The sequence below is a fragment of the Larimichthys crocea genome, chromosome VIII, assembly GCF_000972845.2.
Source record: "Larimichthys crocea isolate SSNF chromosome VIII, L_crocea_2.0, whole genome shotgun sequence".
NCBI classification, from domain to species: domain Eukaryota; kingdom Metazoa; phylum Chordata; class Actinopteri; family Sciaenidae; genus Larimichthys; species Larimichthys crocea.
The window spans coordinates 20,784,947-20,804,187 of NC_040018.1; the positions used below are offsets into that span (position 1 = coordinate 20,784,947).

The 19,241-nt window shown below is 40.9% G+C and overlaps 1 protein-coding gene across 6 annotated transcripts in view; it reads right to left on the bottom strand.

The window, feature by feature from the left end:
- cd276 (CD276 molecule) overlaps nt 1–19,241 on the bottom strand; it is a 62,993-nt gene that overhangs the window by 42,521 nt on the left and 1,231 nt on the right. Inside the window, exons 1-3 of one of the 6 annotated variants that reach the window (XM_027281369.1) lie at nt 18,840–19,136; nt 13,528–13,626; nt 1,678–2,028 (exon numbers count right to left, since the gene is read on the bottom strand). In XM_027281369.1, the coding sequence (XP_027137170.1) occupies nt 1,678–2,028; nt 13,528–13,606 (430 nt within the window). In that variant the 5' untranslated portion in view covers nt 13,607–13,626; nt 18,840–19,136. Of the gene's footprint in view, nt 1–1,677; nt 2,029–13,527; nt 13,627–18,409; nt 18,430–18,839; nt 19,137–19,241 lie in introns of those variants that run through there. The other 5 variants (XM_010731810.3, XM_027281368.1, XM_010731048.3 and 2 more) reach the window with 5 other exon arrangements.

Here is a 19,241-nt window from a genome sequence, read left to right on the forward strand (position 1 = left end):
TTGGGGCGACTCCGCCTATGGCCTGGAAAAGAGCCTAGAGGGGTGGAGGTGAGGGGTGAATCGTCAGCCTCGGCTGAAATCACGTTTCTCGAGTCCCTTGAGTTAAAACAGGAGAACAGAGGCGTCGGAGAAAGACGCTGCTGTATTCCCAGAGCCAATCATTGCACAGCAAACAATGGGGTGGAGCTGAGGGCGAGATGAAATAAGTTTGTCTGAGCTGCTTTTTGAAAAGTGGACTCAACACAAAGAGAGATTTAGCATGGTACACACCAACTTCTCCAGCTGGCCATTTGACTGACAGGAAGAATTCCATTGAGACCTCCTTTCATTTTCTTCCAGCACAGCATGAAGGAAGTCTACAGTAATAACTGTAAATGCTGACTAAAAATAGAATATCTATAAATCTAATGCATAAAATGGAACCAATTTGTCACTGTTGGAGATATTGTTTTCTCTCTCCCCAGCCAGGAGGAAAAAAAAAATGTTATTCATTAACACCACCTAATGCACATCCATCCTTGGAGAATACAGGAGCATTCTCACAACAGATATAGAAATGGGAGAAGGAAAGGCACACAGTGTCATTATAAATAAATAAAAGGCTCTCAGCTGTGAAGGTGGGCGATGTAGTCGCACAGCAGAGAAGATGTTAGCAGTGGCTGATTGACCGTAACAACAGCTAATAATCAAAGTCAGCAGATATTGACCATGACAGAGACCACAATCAGCGCTTATTGACCAAAAACGCTGCTCAGCAGCCCCAAGGAGACAGTTTATCACCTGTTTACGTATCGTGAGAAGAAATTATCGTTAATCACCTTCTGCATAGGTAACTGTATAATACATTTTATTGCATGCCGTTAGTGTATATGTGTGTATAAGTGTTGAGGTCAAATCACTTTCAGTACAATCAATTCAAAGTGTAAAATGAAAATAATGTGCAAGCATTAGCTAATGAGACAGCATTTATCCATTATCTAGCCAGTATATTGAAAACACTGTACAGAATGAATCCTTAAAACAACATTTAATATTCATTTGTTTAGTTCTCGAGGCCTGTATAATTATCTTGCACTCTCACAAGATATTTTCTGTGGCTCAGAAAGGACTTTTGTCCAGTCTGAGAAAACTTATCCTGATGAGATCATCAGTTTTCTAAGCTTGGGTAGGTTAGGAAGTTAAAGAAAGCCTGTGTTATAAACTGGGGGTGTGGGGTTTTAAACCATAAAGACACCAGAAGATGCTATCATGTTGCATCATGGGAAATGTAGGATTCTATGAGTATTGTGCCAGCTTTACCCATACCATGAAAAGTCAAGATATCTTGGGCCCAGTGGTTAAATTTTTAATTTTTTAAAATGCCCCAACTCATTTCACTAATATAAAAGAAAAAGAACATGAAAGGGAAATACATTTATAACTAAGTTATTTTTCCTTACTTTTTAAATTCATCATTAATCTATAAAATCTGCTAGTGAGCTGAAGGTTTTGCTTGATGAAATCAGTAAAGGGAAAAAGGGAAAAGCAATGCAACAAATGAAGCTAATCTGCAGTGTGTTTTTTTTTTGTGTGTCTATTGTGTCTATCTACTTCCTGTGCGTCACTGGTCGTAAGTGTCCATGTGTGTGTTCATCTGTTTGTTTCTACATGTGTCATGGACGTCACAGCTTGACTCACCGGCCACCTGCAGCAGCAAAGCAGCACTGCCGTAGTCCTGTACTCTGACGAAGCAGGTATAGCTGCCTTCATCAGCCACCACCACCCCGCTCAACAGGAGGGAAGTGTTGCCCAGGCCCAGCTGGGCGGGGAACAGGCTGGTACGGTTGGCGAAGCGCTCGGCCTGGTCTGCCAGCTGGTCTTGTCCCTTCCAGTACGCGTGCACACTGCGTTTGGTGTCTGTCAGCTGCCAGAAGACGGACAGATCAGACAGGTTGAAGGGGGTGGGGACGCTGAAGGAGCAGTTGAGTGTGGCGTCCCTGCCATGCAGCGCCACCACTGGCTGCTCTGGGACGTATACTTCCATCAGAGCTACAAGAGATGGAGTAGGACATATTAGTGATAAAACAATATTGTGTTTTAACCTACTGTTGGGTAAGAAATTGACAGGCAAGCTTCCAACCACAGGAAAATATATGAAATACACAAGCTGTTTCTTGCAATCATCCCAACTCTTCAGCCTTCATTGTGTCAATGTGATATGCCAAACGTCACTCATTTGTCAGCCAGATAGTCTAAAATAGACAATAAACAGTAATAGTAAATACTGTGTGCCCCGGGTTTAGCATAAACATACAGTATTCACTGATTCACAGCATTAATTCACTGTGCTGTGTTCAAATGTGACAGGCTGACACCTACTCAAATTTGAATGTCTTTGAAAGGAAATCAATGCAGCATTTTAAAATATACACCATGGCTGCTTCAGAAACATCCACTTTGTTTGTGCAGCATGTTAGCAAGAAGCAGGTAAGACGGGATAAAGGTAAGAGGGAAGAAAAGGTAAGTATTAGGATTTTGTTTGTGTTCCTGTAGGCTTTGCCTCCTGGCGATGGCTCAGCGCACTGAAACTCAGTGATGGAAACAACAACATCTGTATGGCTTTAGTTAAATCGGAAGTTAAATCTAAGGGGAAAAAAAACAGTTGGAGGGGCTATGAATGCAGCAGAACTCATTGTGTTTTTGTAGAAATGAAAAGTGACTCCACTTCTTACCAAACACTTCTACTCAAACGCTGCTGATCTTCCTGTGCATCTGTGTGTACACGTGTGTGCTGTTTGTCTAGACTAGGCTAAGAGCAAAGAGTACACTGCATAATCATTCTGGATTAGTAGCCATCTCAGGCAGTCCACAGTACATCCACAGTAGTCAGCATTCTCCATTGATCCCTGTCTGCTCTTATACAACTCTGAGACACTCATGAGCATCACAAGGGAGATAAAAAATAAAAAATAAAAAAAAGGCAGCCGGCCCCTGGAGCAATAATACACTCTACTAATGCTCACCCTCTCTAATTGTTATAATCACAGTGGCATTTTAGCCTCCTCACCCCTTTTTGAGCTCTGTCTATCACACGGCCATTGTTAATGTTGAATCACTTTGCTCTGGAGGAGATCTGACTGCTGCAGAGGTGCAATAATTACTATCCCATTAACAACAAACAAGTCTTTCAACAGAGAGGGTTCATATATGTATGGGTGTTGCAAAGTCAAGGCAGACCTATTTCCAATCACATTCAGCCATTCCCAGCAAGGCAACCTCCCCACAGCACTCGCCCCCCAACATACCGCTCATCTGTAGGAACACTGCCACCTACTGCCTGATCTCACAAGTGCAGAGAAGTGGCACAGAAAAATGCACAGATTGCTGTCCAAATACCCCATGCCCTATCTGAACATGGGTATCAGGGTCTTAATGAGAAGAGAGAAGAGTATTTTAAATCTAATATCAGGGTCTTAATGAGAAGAGAGAAGAGTATTTTAAATCTAAATCAACCAATAATTATGATATAAAAAAATAAAAAAATAAGACTTTTTTTTTCATGAAATCCTGTTTCTCTTCCAATATTGCATTAAATAAAAATAGAAACAGAAAACTGGAAACAAAACCTGTTTTGCTATCTTAGTCCACCATACCTGTGTCACGGGTTCATGTGTTGGCATTACTTGCTAATTTGAACGAGAATGTCGCTCCATACTTTTGACCTGGTGCGAATCAAAGCCAACCAAACCAAGTGGCAGTCACACTGACCCCCCGTGGTGAAAACAGCAGAAAGTTTTTCCCCTTACTGTGATTACAAAAGCTCTTCTGGTGCTGCGGGGTTTTTTTTTATCACCCCATATTGTGCCCACATTCACTCAGCTGGGCTATAGCACAGCACACAATAGAGAGAGAGAGAGAGAGTTATCAGGGCAGAGCATGGCAGGAGCAGGCGGTATTGTGCCACCATCAATAGGGATAACCGAGCAAATTTCTGGAGTGTGTATTTTTGCTGTCTTTGGAGGTGGCCCAACCTTTACGGTAATGAATAGGTCGCTGGTGTTTTTTGTGAAAGTGGAGGGTCAGTGACAGCCCTCTCTGAGACGTGCATGTTGGAGGAGGAGGAGGAGGAGGAGGAGGAGAGAGAGCAATTAAATCACTCCCCGAGCAGGCTGGGATGACTCACACCACTGAGTTCATACGGGAAGGGGAAAGGGAAAACGAGAGAGAGAGAGAAAGAGAGGCTAGCATCAAGCTCACATTTAAAGATAATATCTGGAAACAAGCCAAGGAAGAGGCTGTGGTGAAGCCTCACACACTAATCCCTCAACATGGACCAAAGCCATGTCAGAGAGGAGAGGGAAGATAGAAACTCCCTTTTGTCATTCTGCATCCTCCTCCTCTTTCGCTCACTGCTTCTTTACCCGGTGACCTACTGCTTGCTCCAAGGCCCTGGGAGGACGCAGGTCTACACAGGGACCTTGTGTAGAGACATGAACCGGTGCTTGGAAAGAGAACACAAGCAAAGCATTTTGCATTTGCAGCGAGGGGAGGGGATTGGAGAGGAGAGGAGGGCAAGCTAGGCTGGCTGACGTCATGGAAAGCGCACATCTGATGTCCTATTCGTCAGAGGTGAAATAATATGAGCCGAAGAGAATCTCGGCGCAATGGGCTGTTTTTGATCTCCTGCTGTTTACAATAAACACAACTGTACAGTGGCTGACTGTTTGATCGTCTCTCTTTACGTCTGCTCTTGACATGAAAACACATGCCTTATCCAGGGAGACAAGTGTAAGTAGTAGTAGGCTGAAGATTAGAACACGAGTGGTCTTTGGTGAGGGGGCTGGGCTGCACCTTGTAGACCAGGGCTGCGATGTCTTCACAAGTTGTAAGTGGGGATCTCGCCTCTCCCTTCTCCCTCGCGATAAAGAGATGCTCAGAAGCCATAGAGGGCAGGCTGGGAGACGTCAGGCTGTGGGGATTTACGCACTGCACTTTGTGTTTATGGGCCTCAGCTCTGTTTGAGTGCCTGCGAGACAGAGACGGGCACTTTCACAGCCGACATGAAATAAACTCATTACAGCCTTCGCGAGTGCTGGCAACAGGCCCTGCTTAGCACCGAGGCACAGGGATGGCTAGAGAAGGCTGCAAGTGATCTTCACACTGCTCTCCACTCTGCTTTCAAGTCTACCCACCACCTTGTCACTATCAACACCCATTGGTTTCCACGTGTGCAAAGCAATGGGTGCTGCTGGATTTGCTTCACCCCTGTGTTATTTGCATAGTGAGCTGATGCTCGCTAGGCACATGAGGTGAGCATGGAGGCTGAGTGTGAGACAGCGTAGGACGCAAGTAGACAGCAAATAGGAGGATCGCAGCTTTTATAGGGAGGGAGCTTACAGGGTGACATCAAGGCTATTGGTAAATACAACCCAGTGACATCTCACATCATTCTGGCAGATACAGACAGGTAAGTGTATATGTATGCACCCACATGCACTTAAAAGTACAGTATTTGTGCAAAATCAGATAACTGGACTGGGATTATAAGCATTCACTCGGCTAATTATGTAGATAGACATGGTTTTGATGTGTACCTTAAATAAAATAAATAATACCTGTGTCAGTTTTTAAATTTGATATCTGCTTTGAACAAATTCTATTAAAAAGCTATGATGCACTTTTCAGTATGTTACTATATAAACAACATCTACAGGATACATGAGACAAGGTACATAGAGACTGGAAGTCAGTGCCTCTTTAACAAGCACACGTAAATAGTAACATATAATGGGCCTTTTTCATGGCCGACATCGACTGCCTGTAAAATAACATAATAATGGCTATGTGCCATTTAAATGTGCTAGTTCCAGGTCACTGGTAGTGCAGTATGGCATACTAGGACACTGGGACATTAATGAAACCAATCAAATTCCTCTGGAGTCCGTCTATGCATCGGTGGATACACAGAGCATGTTTTATTTATAGTGACATACGATCTCATTTATGTCTATAGACTAGGGCTTCTCAAAGTCTGGACCACATGCCAAGTCAATCCAGACTCAGCCCATAGCTTGTGTTGTGAATACAATATGTTTGGAGTGTAACCTTTTGTATTTTGAAATAATTTTCCCCTTAATTAATAATAATAATAATTTGTTAGCAATTGAATATACAGTGAAGCTGGAGATCATTCACAGCAATCCTGTCCCCAAATGAATGAGGTTTTAAAGTGGCTTATTTATCATTGACACCGTTGTCAAGGCGACGTTAACTGTTGGAGAGGGTGCCGAGTGTTGTCAAATGCTTTAATGTTACACCGGAGAATCTGCTATCAGCTCCTTAACTGCAGATATAAATTGTGCCTTGTTTTATTTAGTACACAATTTCTACAACTAGTGTATATGTAGTTGCGAGAATATGTCTGAGAAATAAATATGAACTGACTGTCTACCTTGGTTTGTCTGGTAAAATCACAAGAATTGTAGAATAAAAGTTCAAATGAGTTCATTAAATGTTATTTCGTTCACCAATCACCAATCGTACTGGAACTCCGACCATGAATAAAAATCATGCGGACCTTTGACGAATACATTTGAGAAGCCCTGCTGTGGACCACATTTTTCATCTTTTTAGAACTTTGAATTATTAATATTCTTAGTGATTAACAGGCATGCATAGACTTTCAATGAAAATGCACAAAACAAGCTGGGGTAAAATCATTCCCCTGTTATAATGTCAACAGATATGGTCAAATTTTGAGCGGTTATGTTTTGTAAATTTTGAATTTTGGGTCTGGGATTTAGATGTTGTTAAAGTTGGCCTCTTAAAAAAAGAATCCCATGCACATGGGGCATTTAAGTAAACAAAGACGAAATTAATTCATATCTGCCATGAAATACAATACAGAAAGATCCTAAAATCTAAGAGTGCTCTGTAAATTTGGTCAGAAATACTGTAGATACAGGCACATGCCATATTCACACTTTTTATCCCACAGCCCAAAAATGAGTCAACAAATGGCTGACTTAGGCATGTGTAAGCACACAGTTTCATACACACATGTGCACAGATTAGCTACTGGTTGTCGACAGGTCAAAAGTGAAATACCTATCAGATATTTTCTCTCACAGTTCATGATGGTGTAGCATACACACACTAACAATTCCAATAGACAAAGATTGACAATTTAAGTGAGAAAAAAATATAAATGAGCAGCTAAGGGGCAACTATTATCTGACCATTGTCATGAAATGCAACTTGTTAGGACTAAGAAGGAATTTGTGCATTAAGCAGGGTTTGGCAAAAAAAAAGATGGCTATTTGGAACATAGTGACAACACAGATGGACAGCAGAGAAAGGGATTATGCTGCAAGAGTTTTTATGGTCATTTGCTGTTTTTTTTCCCCACTGTGAAAACTGGTCACAATTGGAATCCATTAATTGACATGAAATCAAACTTTCTACGGACACATTTCAAGCCTAAAAAGAGGTTTGATACTCAAATTAAACCAATTTCATAATGAGAAAAAAAGTGAAATAGCAAAGCTATGTCTTTCTCAGAGACTGAAATCATTCTTTTGATCATCCTTAATTTATATCAATAAACACAAGCCCATCTAGAGCCATGGCATGCTCCAGTGGTAGTGAGAAGAAACATCAAACTGTTGATCATTGACTGAGTCTATTCCTTCTGGGATAAAAAAATACTCCACATTTCAAAAAACTAATCGTGCAGATGCCAGAAATGATCACTACAGCATGAGTCTGAATTTTAAATGGTGGTTATTTAATTTCTGCTGTTGTTTATTGATGGAACAACTAGAGAGGAATGATTTTGCACAAAACCTCCTCTGTAGAAGCCGACTGATTAAAGTAATTACGGGTCACCTTAATGCTGTTGGGAAAAAAACAGGTAAAAGTAGTGTTTGGCATTGGTATTATTATTTAGCAGCATCTGTGGTATCAGTATCTATAAAATCCAAATATTCAGCCACACATATACACACCCTTCTACAGAAAATTTCATGCAGAAACAGACACCTAAAGGCCAGAGAACACATTGATATTCCACACCTGTATGACTCCTGACAGCTCCACAGTAACACTCTGTCTGAGGAATTGGACACGAGACACTACAATGGAGATGCTGTTACAAAGCTGCTCTGGAGCAGAGAGGTTCCCATCAGCATGACCAGCAACAGACACATACACAAACACACACCTGTACAAACTGCGCTAGTACACCGGTGTCCTGACCTTTGCACTGTTCCTAACGCATACAAACACACACATGCAGACTAATGTTTCCATCACTTTAAAGGACATTACAATCATTTACATTTATTTCATGGAGACTTCCTGGACCCTGAGTGTTATATTTCGGGAAGTTTTATATTTTACCTGTGCCTGTACATCACAAGTTACAACCTTGGGATGTACACGGCCTCACTGTTAATCTAACCTTAACCTAAACCTACCCTTACCCCAACTTTAAACCACTTCTTCACCCTAAATATTTACATTACAGAGATTTAGGGTTTGTCCCCAAAAGGAAGGCGAGTCCCCACAGTGACGTGATGTAAACAGATTTATGTCCCCACAATGTGTAATACATGTCCACATACACACACACACACACACACACACACACACACATACAGGCAAGCATTGTTCAAATTGTTCAAGTTAGTAAGTCCTGCAGCAATTGTATCGGCAAGGATTGTTTTCACAATACACTGAATTCAGGTAGGCTCCATATGTTGATGTCAAGCACACACAATTCAGAGCTTTTGTGTTCAATAAGCAGCATAACTTCACTCCATCTTGTTCAATAACAACTACAACCACACAAAGACTAGCACCTCACAGTCTCTTTTTATGAAAAAGCTAACAATGGTGACAGTTCAATAACAGACAGTGAGGGAAGCTATTTGTTAAACACAGCAAGTACACAAATAAATTTAAAGGGTCTAAAACCCTGCTGAAAAATATGACATGGGGGAAATATTCATATGATTTTATAAATAAGGGAAATCAAGCACCGGCACTGGTGGGGGCAATATTGACACAGCAAAGTAAACAGGTGCAATACTAACAAACTGTCACTGCAATGACAGTAGGGTTTAGTCGGGCAAGAAGACAAGCAGGAGAAATATGCTTTTTACAACACTGCCCCCCTCTGTTGATAAAAGTAACTGCAACACATTTTCATTCTGGATATTTTGCACCACCTGAACATCAAAGGATTTTGCTCAAAGGATCTGTAAGCCCTTTCATACAGATTATTCTTATGATATAACCAATGCCTGGAAAAGTCTGAGGGGAAATCTAGCTCTTGATTTCATGCTGTCAGGAGCAGATGCAGATGTCCATAATACTGCCATTCATAAAAAAAAAAAGGCATCTGGAAAACATTATGGGAGTGATCGGAGTATGGGCATCGTAAACATGATTTGGTTGGAAATGATCAATCTGAAAAAGATTCTGTGTCTTGAGCGGCTTTTCAAATGGCCCCTCGGTGAAAGAGCCACAATATGGAAGAGATTAAGCGAGATTTAAAGCCGTCTGCGGCGTAAAGGGGTCACTTTCAACATTAAGCTCCGACCATGATCTCTTCCGTTTCCATTTTTTGCTCCAGGAACTCATCATAGAGTGTGAGAGCCCTCACTTTGATTGAACTTTGAACTTTGATTTGCTTATTTTCAGCAATGTTATGAATCAAAATTGGGCTCCCTTTTGTCGTATTTTCTCCTTTTTTTGCTCACTTTCTTGCCTCCTAACTCTGTCTCCTCTGTCTTGCTTCCTTCATAGATGTATGCCATTTCATATCCCGTCCATAACCTGTTAATGGGCTCTGGCAGTCAGATAATAGTGCCGGCTGAAGAACAGCGGGCAGATAAGGGCACGCTTCTGGCTTATAAGCTTGAGAGACAGAGAGCTTTTGATGAGCAGGAGGCGGGGAATGGAAAAAGGAGGAGTGTGGCTGGTAGATGAGCAAGCACCTCAAGTGCAGGAGGGTCATGGGGTCAGATCTGACTTGAGTGCAGCTAATTTCTAATAATGGCAGCCGACACTGAGGATGGTGATGATTACAGAGGAGCCAGAAGAGTTCATAAGAAAGACAAACATGTTTTTTTTTCTGAGCTGTCTGATGAGGCAGGTGTTTGACATCTGCTGTCTTGTGAAATTAAGTTTTGGGATCTTTCAAAGGTTCATATCCTTTGCTGATTCATGGTGTCATGCACCAGGAGACCCCAGTACCTTACATCACTACCATCACTTTACCAAGGCAACACCCTGGGGGTAGGTGTCTCCCTGTGTCATCCACCGGTTTGCTTTCTCAGCAAATCAGTAGCTGTGATGCTTTCCAAGCACAGATCAGCATCCGTTCAACCCATTCATCACAGCCCACTAGGCACACAGCAGACACACATATGGCTCCAGGCCCCTCTTTCCCTCCAGAACTGCAATCTCGGCATATTAACCGTATCAATTTTTTAAAAGATCCCACAAGGCAGCATTTTTAGGACTTGTTGAAATAATCATGAGGTACTTGTTGGGTAATGCACTCTGTTTCAATGAGTGCGCTGTGAGAAAAGAGGAGCTCGGAAACGGAGGCAAGCCAACAGAGACTGGTCATTATGTATGCATTGCGGCGAAACCAATCTTTGTTGAGCCTGTCCTCGATTGTTTTTAAAAGGATACTTCACTGGACGCAATCAAATTAGCAAGAACATCACTGATATGGGGTAATAACCCTAAATTGAATTTCTGCACAGGCTAAAGTGTCCCCTCTCTGCAGAATCAATTGCTGTGAAGAGAAAAGGAGGACAGGAAGAGGGCATTCATAGTTAGCAGACCTTTAAAAAGTACACCAGAGATGCCGGCATGAGCAGGCTATTTTCACGCTCCGGAGCCTTGCCATAATGTGTGCCTGCTGACTACTACGATAGATGCAATCTATCCAATTATGCTAATTAATTTGAATTACCTTACAGCTCCCATCACTGAGAGCGAAATCGGGCCAGTTTTCCATTTCTGTATTTGCATGAATACAATTCTCTTTCATTGTTTGGGTGCTAAGAGCTGCACGCAGAGAGCTCTGGCAGCCCAGTGGCTGTGCTAACTGAACAGAGAGTATGACAACAACAAGCAATTAGCTAGACAGCCTCCTGTTAGCTCTGCCACTGGCTGACACTGCTGTGTGCTGTGCTGGAGTGAGCCAAGGATGGTACTGTACTCCACTACTGGTGTGGCTCGCCCATTACTGTATATATACATTGACATTTCATGAATTTTGCTGACATTTATAACCAGCATGGGTTATAATGAGAGCCATAAAAATAAACATAAGCTATTATAAGCAACCACTAGGGTCAAGGGTGAAAGCCAGACTGGGTTGGTATAGCACATTTCTCTCAATTCTGCTTCCTCAATAGTGCATTTAAGCACAGAAAAACAAGAACTCCTTACAGACAATCCTCTTCACGGCTGCGGTGACACAACAGCTGTGCAGTGCTGTATGAGTAACATCAGGGATAGGTTTCACAAAGAATGATCCATCATCTGACTACTGAGTCAGGATACAGCTGGGAGCTACAGAGACAATGTTACTGCGTTGGGATGACAGTGCTGTCATGTGCTGTCCTTGTGTTTTTCTTCCACAAATACTGTTCTCATGATAGCAAGTGTGTTAGCAGGGACCACAAGGTGTAATTGTGCCTACAGATATGGGCACTTGCGATTTATGGAGCGATCATGTGGCTGAACACAAGGAAGATTACAGCCAGTAATCCCAACGCGGGACCTGGGGACCTAGAAGACCCTGAATCATATCAAACACAGACATATACAGCTGCTCATATAATTACACAAGTATTTGTGTGGCCAACAGAAGCAAAACATGTCTCTTTTATGAATCAAAAACAACAGAATTGACCTTTAATTAGTTACTCAGATAATTACTGTTTTTCTATACTGGTAAAAAAAATAGAATTACTGTGCATTTGTCTACCCACAGTGTTATCAATTACATGCCACCGCACTCAATATCTATCTTAACACAGAGTAAGAAATAAAGTAAGACTGAATTTTGTCTGTGCAGTGCTGAAATACACCTGAAACTCTCTTTGAAGCTGGTGGCAGCAGTTGAAGTTCTAATAATATTACACTAGATCAAATAAGCGCTGCAAAGCATGCAGCGTTTTGTGTCATCATACAGTGTTACATGTGCACACCAAAGCATCAAACTAGACTCCAACTAATTCACTTAGTGCTCCAGTTAGCAGAGAGAAACTGAATGATTGCGTGAGCTACAATAGCCCATTACCCGTGAGTTAAAGAGCTCCATCAGTCCCTGACACCTCCTCCTCCTCTTCCCTCCCGGTGAGAGGAGCGAGTTAGGCAGTGGATGCCACACAGCCAGTAATGAGCAGGCCGCAGGCCCATTTGTGCTTGGAGAGAATAGGTCCCTAATGAACCACTGAAGACACTTAGGTCCACTGAGTTAAGATTGAAATGTGCCACTGATGGCCGATAGGAGGTTGTGTCAGCTCAACCAGAGAGCAGAAAAGGCAAAAAATAGCTCCTTTTAAATGATGGTGTTTTGGACGATAAAAGTTCTTTGTGAACTTTGTGGGTTCGCCAAAGTATGCTGAGCCCATTTTTGGCACGAAGGGAGAACCTTTCAAACCTGCCTTCCTCCTTCTTCTTCTGGCTATATATTAATATAAAGGAATATCATCCGCTATGAGATTTTAATTTACATTATGTGTCAGCCACACACCGCGACTAGAAAAAGGGTGGATTTCAATATATGTACTGTCGACCCCCCTGTTGACATGCTCAGTTCCCTTCTTTTATTTACCGTGTCTTGAGACATTATCAAGCCTACACAGGCTATTTGTCTCTTTTTTTATGATGACACGTGTTTTTCTTGGAGCACCATTTCTACTGAAGTAAAACTTTTGAGCGCATGACTTATGAATCCTCAGTTGCAACATCAACCATAACCCTGCTTCCCCATGTTATAAATATAAGCGGATGACTACCACACTCCCTGAGTCACAGCAGACAAACTGCACTTCTAGCAGTTTTAATCAAGGGCCTCACCCTAGCCCCAAGCTGTACTTTTCACCTGTCTGGAAAAGGTCAAAGCTATTCTGTTTTATAAGTTAAATAATAAGAGAAATATATATATATATATCTATATATATATATATATATATATAGAAAACAAATAAAAAAACACACTGACATATGATAAAGTTACCCTATAATAACATATTTTTATTCCCTGAAGCAGGGTAGTATGTATAAGTAAGAAAACGTTTTTGTCAACTCATCTGCATGGATAAGAGTTTAAATAGGGAGGGTTTCAAACTTTCCTTTAGTAGGAGGAGTCTTATTTGAACCGCTGTTTTGCCCAGTGAAGCCTTTGAAGGGGGAAGACTAATAGGCCCTGCAGGGCGTATTGTTTAACAAAAAGTGGCATTTCCTGCTGTGGTGACTCAGATCTAATGGTAGGGCACGGGCATGGGTGATACCCACCCATAGTTTGGACGGACAGCATTGCGGGCAGCAGGAGGGACAGCATGGTCTTCCAGGGTGGATTCGAACCGCAGGTCATCTTCTTCTTCAGACACAGTGCTGCAGGGAAAACAACACAAGACATCTGATGAGGAGGACGATTATAATAACACAGAACACAAAAGTTCAGCCAAAAAAAGAAGATGTGTGGACAGGGGGATGATTAAAACGTGACAGAAACAGGGAGGGGTTTTCCGCCTTTGTTTTAACTTGCTTGGTCTCTCGGGAGGGTGTGAGACAATGAGACATATTTCATATTTCATGAAGTAAAGGCTATTTTTTGACTTGCAAACTCATCTGAGTGAAAAGTAAGTCTGAAGGTGAATATTTCAGGCTTTTCTCTTTCAGTGGGAGTGGAGCTGGGATGACAAATGGGGACTTCCAAAGTTGACAGGAAACAGCCAAGTCATTCTCTCTGAGGGAAAACCCTACTTTAGGAGTGAGTAGAGACAGACAAAACTATCTCCTTCCTGTCTACTTCCACTCTACCATGCATGAAATATTTAAGAGATATACATCTCAGAGAGAGTGGCAGAGGTCACTGTTTGTATCTGTGCTGGTTGAAACTATACTTTATACTTATATTCGTATTTTTGAAAAGAAAAATGGAGGTAGACCTTTTTCATTGATATTATGTTATTGTTCCACAGTCACCTATTATAAATAATTGGGTAAAACAGCAGTACAACAACATGCTATACCAGTTACACATTGTTCAGTCCATATTTGCTTGTTGCATGTCCTCTGGGTTGCTGCATAAATTGTATGCCTATACATAGAGTACAAAAAATGAAAAGAGGTGGACAAAAAAGTGAAACAAAGAAAGGGGGAAGAGTTTTGTACTATAAGAGACATACTCATCATACTCATACTGCATTTTGAATATTGAGCAAATGGGGTATTTCAAAAAGAGAAGTAACTCTAGTAAAATATATACGTAGAAAGGAAATCTTCTTCATATGTCTTTATTGTGTTAGAATGGGCTATATTATGTTGCTGTTTGTGAATGACCGCATTTTGATGTGTCAAGCTGATTTCTGTATGTGCTCTGCATGCTCTCAATATAAAATAGGTTTAATTTCATCATCTTCAAACTGAAGTTTTTGAAAGAGACATATCCTTCAGAAAAGGATGTGAGTAGCAGTCTAACAACAACAGTCATAAACCAGTAGTATTAGTATTAGTATTTAGTATGACACCATTTCTTAACACATAAGGGAAAAGGAACATAGGACTACTTCCTTTCTTTTTCTTTACACTCACTTCCTCGTAGTGATTTATCCACATGCTCCTGTCTTTATTCCTCTTTTCCTACAAACATCCAGAGAGGCAGGCGTATGTGTGCGTGTGTGAGATGGATAAGGACAGTTTTATGCTAACCATCTTTCATCTGTAAAGTGATTCATTTATTTTCATGTTTTTGTTTGGAGAAAATTAGACAATCCCGTTGAAAAGTGATGCAGACTATTTGCTGATTTCAACACATTCACGACTGAGTCCAATGTCTCCCAATGTCAGTTTTAAGTGTGTATGTGTGCAGTGTCTTTTTTAATACTACCACTGGGAGTCACCAAAGTTTGACATTTTCAGATCCTATACATATATCTGTAACAGCTATAAAGAAATGAAAAGGTTAAGTAAGGCTAAACATACAGTACATTTTAAGGTTGCCATTACGGGTAAACTCATAATAAAAACATTGCTTATTTGTGAAAGTTGTGAAATTCCTGTCCAAACCTTTCTCTTCTCCTTTTCTCTTTTAGTTCCTTTAAAACCAAAATGGTTTATTATCGCCACCATATTCATTCAAGAGTGTAGCGGAATTAGTTATGGCGTGCCTGATTAATTGGTTTAGTTTGGCTGCATAATGTTCCATTTTCACCCCTTTAAGCTTTGTGATCACACAATACATATGCTGTCATCTACATATTCATTTATTCTTGTTGTCAGACTACTGCATGTATGACTATGGTTAGTGTTAAATGTAGCTAACAAACAGAAAATATAAATAATAACACCTGCACTGTGTCACTGGCAATACTAGAGAAAGGTAGCTTCTAAACATTGCTGCTACATTCGAAAAGCTCAGTTTTCCATAGCCACGGTCTTTGTTGATAACATTTATCCAACTATAATAGTGTTTTTAAATTGTAAAGAACAGTCTTCCCAATGTTAGCTATGTTTTCCACTTCTTACCACATGAGTGGTGTGACCCAGCATTTACAGTGACTACAGTGGGTGCCACACAACTCGCCACCACACAACTCCCCACCACGCAACACTGAACATCAAGGTGTGGCTAGAACGCTGTAACGTCACACCGATCTACTTAAGTGAAACCTTATGTTAGAGTGCCCGAATGTCTCCACAAATCTACAATTACAAGGTCAGCAGACTGCTCTATGTTTTGAACATAGAGAAATACATTTAAATTGGATAACGGCAGGTAAAGGATCAGTCTTGGTGTATGTATTATTTCAATATCTCAGCTGTAGCTCCACCTTATGACTTAACCAAAACTTTTTCCATGACGCTGCATTCATGGCTTAAGCAGAGAGGATGTGGGCAGGACTGCAGCTTCATCACAAAGTTTTCATAACAGCACACTCACCATTTGCTCTCTGGACTTTCATAAAGTATTAGTCTGTCAGAGACCAACTCCAAAGAGAAGCTTGAAACACTATCTGAATCTCCCAAGATATTATATCCTCAGAGGCGGGAATATGGGTCATTCACAGCACAGACATTCAGAGACAGGACTAAATATTCAATGAAGAGGGGCAGGATATCTGTAAATATATCTGTTTTCCGGAGTACAGCATGAACTGAGCTGTGCCAACACACCAAACCACAGTCTGACTCTGCCTCTGTTGTGCAGACATTAGGAAGCCATCAAAGTTGTGTTTTTTTTTTTTTACTGAATGACTCAAGCACTAAACTGACCCCATGCGAGCATGTTAATGCTTTCTTTCTCCTTTTCATTTTACAATTCAAATTTAATGTCAGAGATCAAAACAAGCTCACCACACTTGCAAGTCACAACCTGAAGAACACAAGGGCACAATTAACTTTATTTCAAAGAAGCTACAGTATCCGTCACTATATTACACCAGTCTATCAAACTATTACTAACTTATTATTCAAATCTCAATGCTGTTCGTGTAATTAATTAATGGGGCTACAATGAAAAAGAAATGACCACTGAAAGACTGTCTTTTGGTGGTGGGCAACTTTTGAGCCGTAATCACCAGTGTATTTCATTTTGACACAGCGCTAAGGATTATTAAGCTTCTTACTGAGGTCAAAGGAAAAAGAAATTATTCTTGAAGTATCACAGAACATTAAGATTTACAATTTTGCCATGGTTATTGTACCATTGTACCTTTGAAGAAATCCATGATAGTAGTTCTCTAACAGTTTGTCTTTTTACTGACACTACTGCTTTTGAGTGTACTCCTCTCCTGGATGACAAGGCCATTCTTAAATACTATTAATATAGTGAATCTGACTGACCTTCCTGGCTTAAATGTCTAGTTGGCATATGGCTGGCATCATTGCCAAGCTCCTCAAACCATTGGGAACTATTCAACCCTTGATGATAGGGACATTTCCAACCTGGAAGACACCATTGAAGACCGCATCACGGGATGAAAGTGAGCCTTTCAAGTCCATATGGCAGCAGTGGTGAGAATTCAGCAAGCCATCTTAAGGGATGACTGGATTTACTTCATGCAGGGAAATGTTCCCCCCGTAGTTGTCAAGTCAATTAATGCATTTCTCGGTCAAATTACACAGTTAGTTCGTCAAACTAAAGAAGATGAGCTCCATAAACTTCAAGAAAGTCTTCTGGCTCAGATGCTGTATGAAAGTTTTACTTTGCCAACTGTCTCTATAATTAATGAAAATCTAATTTACAGTGCAGATCAGGCCATGTATCAGTCTCATATAGCAATCCAATAATAGGAAAAAGTAAAAAAGAAAAAGTAGACTGTATATTTTTATCTGACTAATAATTAGCAAGTGAAGCAGTGACAACTGTTTCCAGCATATGTGCCTTCTCAAGACCATAAAACTGCATATGGTCAGTATGCAATGCGATAGGTGGTCTAACATCCAGCCACAGGAGCCAATTTAGTGTAACCTTTATCCTGCAGCTGCTTGTCATATATGTGCATTAATATGGAGATGAACTGCCTGCTGTCACAAACTGTAATCGCACAAAAAAAATGTGGTAGAGCATTTTGCACAATGTCGAAAAGCATCATTATCTTGCCACGATAACAGAAATTATTTCCTAGACAAGTTGCCAGAATGGAAAACATGATAAGGCCTGCATGAGACCAAGCAACATCCCCGTTGCAGCTCAGAGTACAGTGCAAACCTTTTCTTTTTACTTATGAATGCCTACAATGCAACCCCTCCTTCCCGGGTGAATGTGTCTTCTAGCTGTGATCATCTCAAAGAGTCAAAGAGTAATTTCTTTCCCTCTGCAAGATTTTCCAGCAATTTACAAGAAATATTAAGCATAAATTTAAGGAAAGTATAAAAAAAAATAAGCACAGTTAAGTGCTGCAAGAATTTTTTGTTCCTTTTTTTTTTCATCTGTAAATCATTAGTTGTCCTGACTCATTGTTGGGTTTCGAAAGTAGTTTGGAATCACTGTAATCTAACCTATCCCAGTTTATTCATCCCCAAAAAAGATAGACAGAAAGAAGAGAAAAACGCATAAAGACAACTTCAAGTACATATATACTGTATGTATAGCTGTATATGGACTAAATAAAGTTATACCACTGAGTGTTATCATTAAAAAAACAGACTTGGGATAAAGTGCGTCACTTGCCAGTGAATGTAAACGCATAACTCTTCCTTTTATGTCCCCATACTGAGTTATGGAAGTCGCAGTTGTCCCGTTATACTGATTAAATGCGGTGATGCAGTGCTGACTTTTTGTCAAACGGGGGCGCAGTCCATTTCATTCATAAACGGTATCAGCTCTCTATATATGTAACTGTATACTGTATAGCTTAGCAGGCCTCTGTCTTGGCTTTAAAACTAGAAACAAAAAAGAAAAGAGCAGACACGCCAGTGAACAGAGCCAACTATGTGAACCAGCCCTGTCCTGAGTTCATGGGGTTCTTCTTCTGCTCCCCCCCGCCAGCTGTTGCTCGTCTTTACAAATAAAAGTTAGCAGTCATCTTTTTTTTCTCCGTGTGATAATGTGTCTGTTAGCTCGTCCTCTGCTCTCAAACACAATTTCTCTGAGGGCTTACCATGTTAGGAGGGCGAAACTTAAAAAAAGCACCAACCATCCAGCGGCGGTGACTCTTTTCTCTGACCAAGCGCAGCCGAGGTTATTTTCCAGAGTAGTTCATTCCTCTTAACAACAAGAAAGCGACTGAAAGGACTGCTGCCGACCGACGTGGTAACACTTTGTTTTGACGGTGAATAAGGCTGCAGGATGGTTTTTCAGTGTGTGTGGCTCTGTTCCATTGATTTCTCCTCAGTAACCACTCCTTACCGCTTTGTCCAGCAGTGATGTCATACCGAGGGGGGAAAAGGAGTCTTGATAGTCCCGACCCCCAGGTTAACCATTTGTGAACACACCGGCATCTAACTCTTTTTTATTTAAAGTCCTACAAACAGTGTAATAAATGCATCGTTTGATATAAACT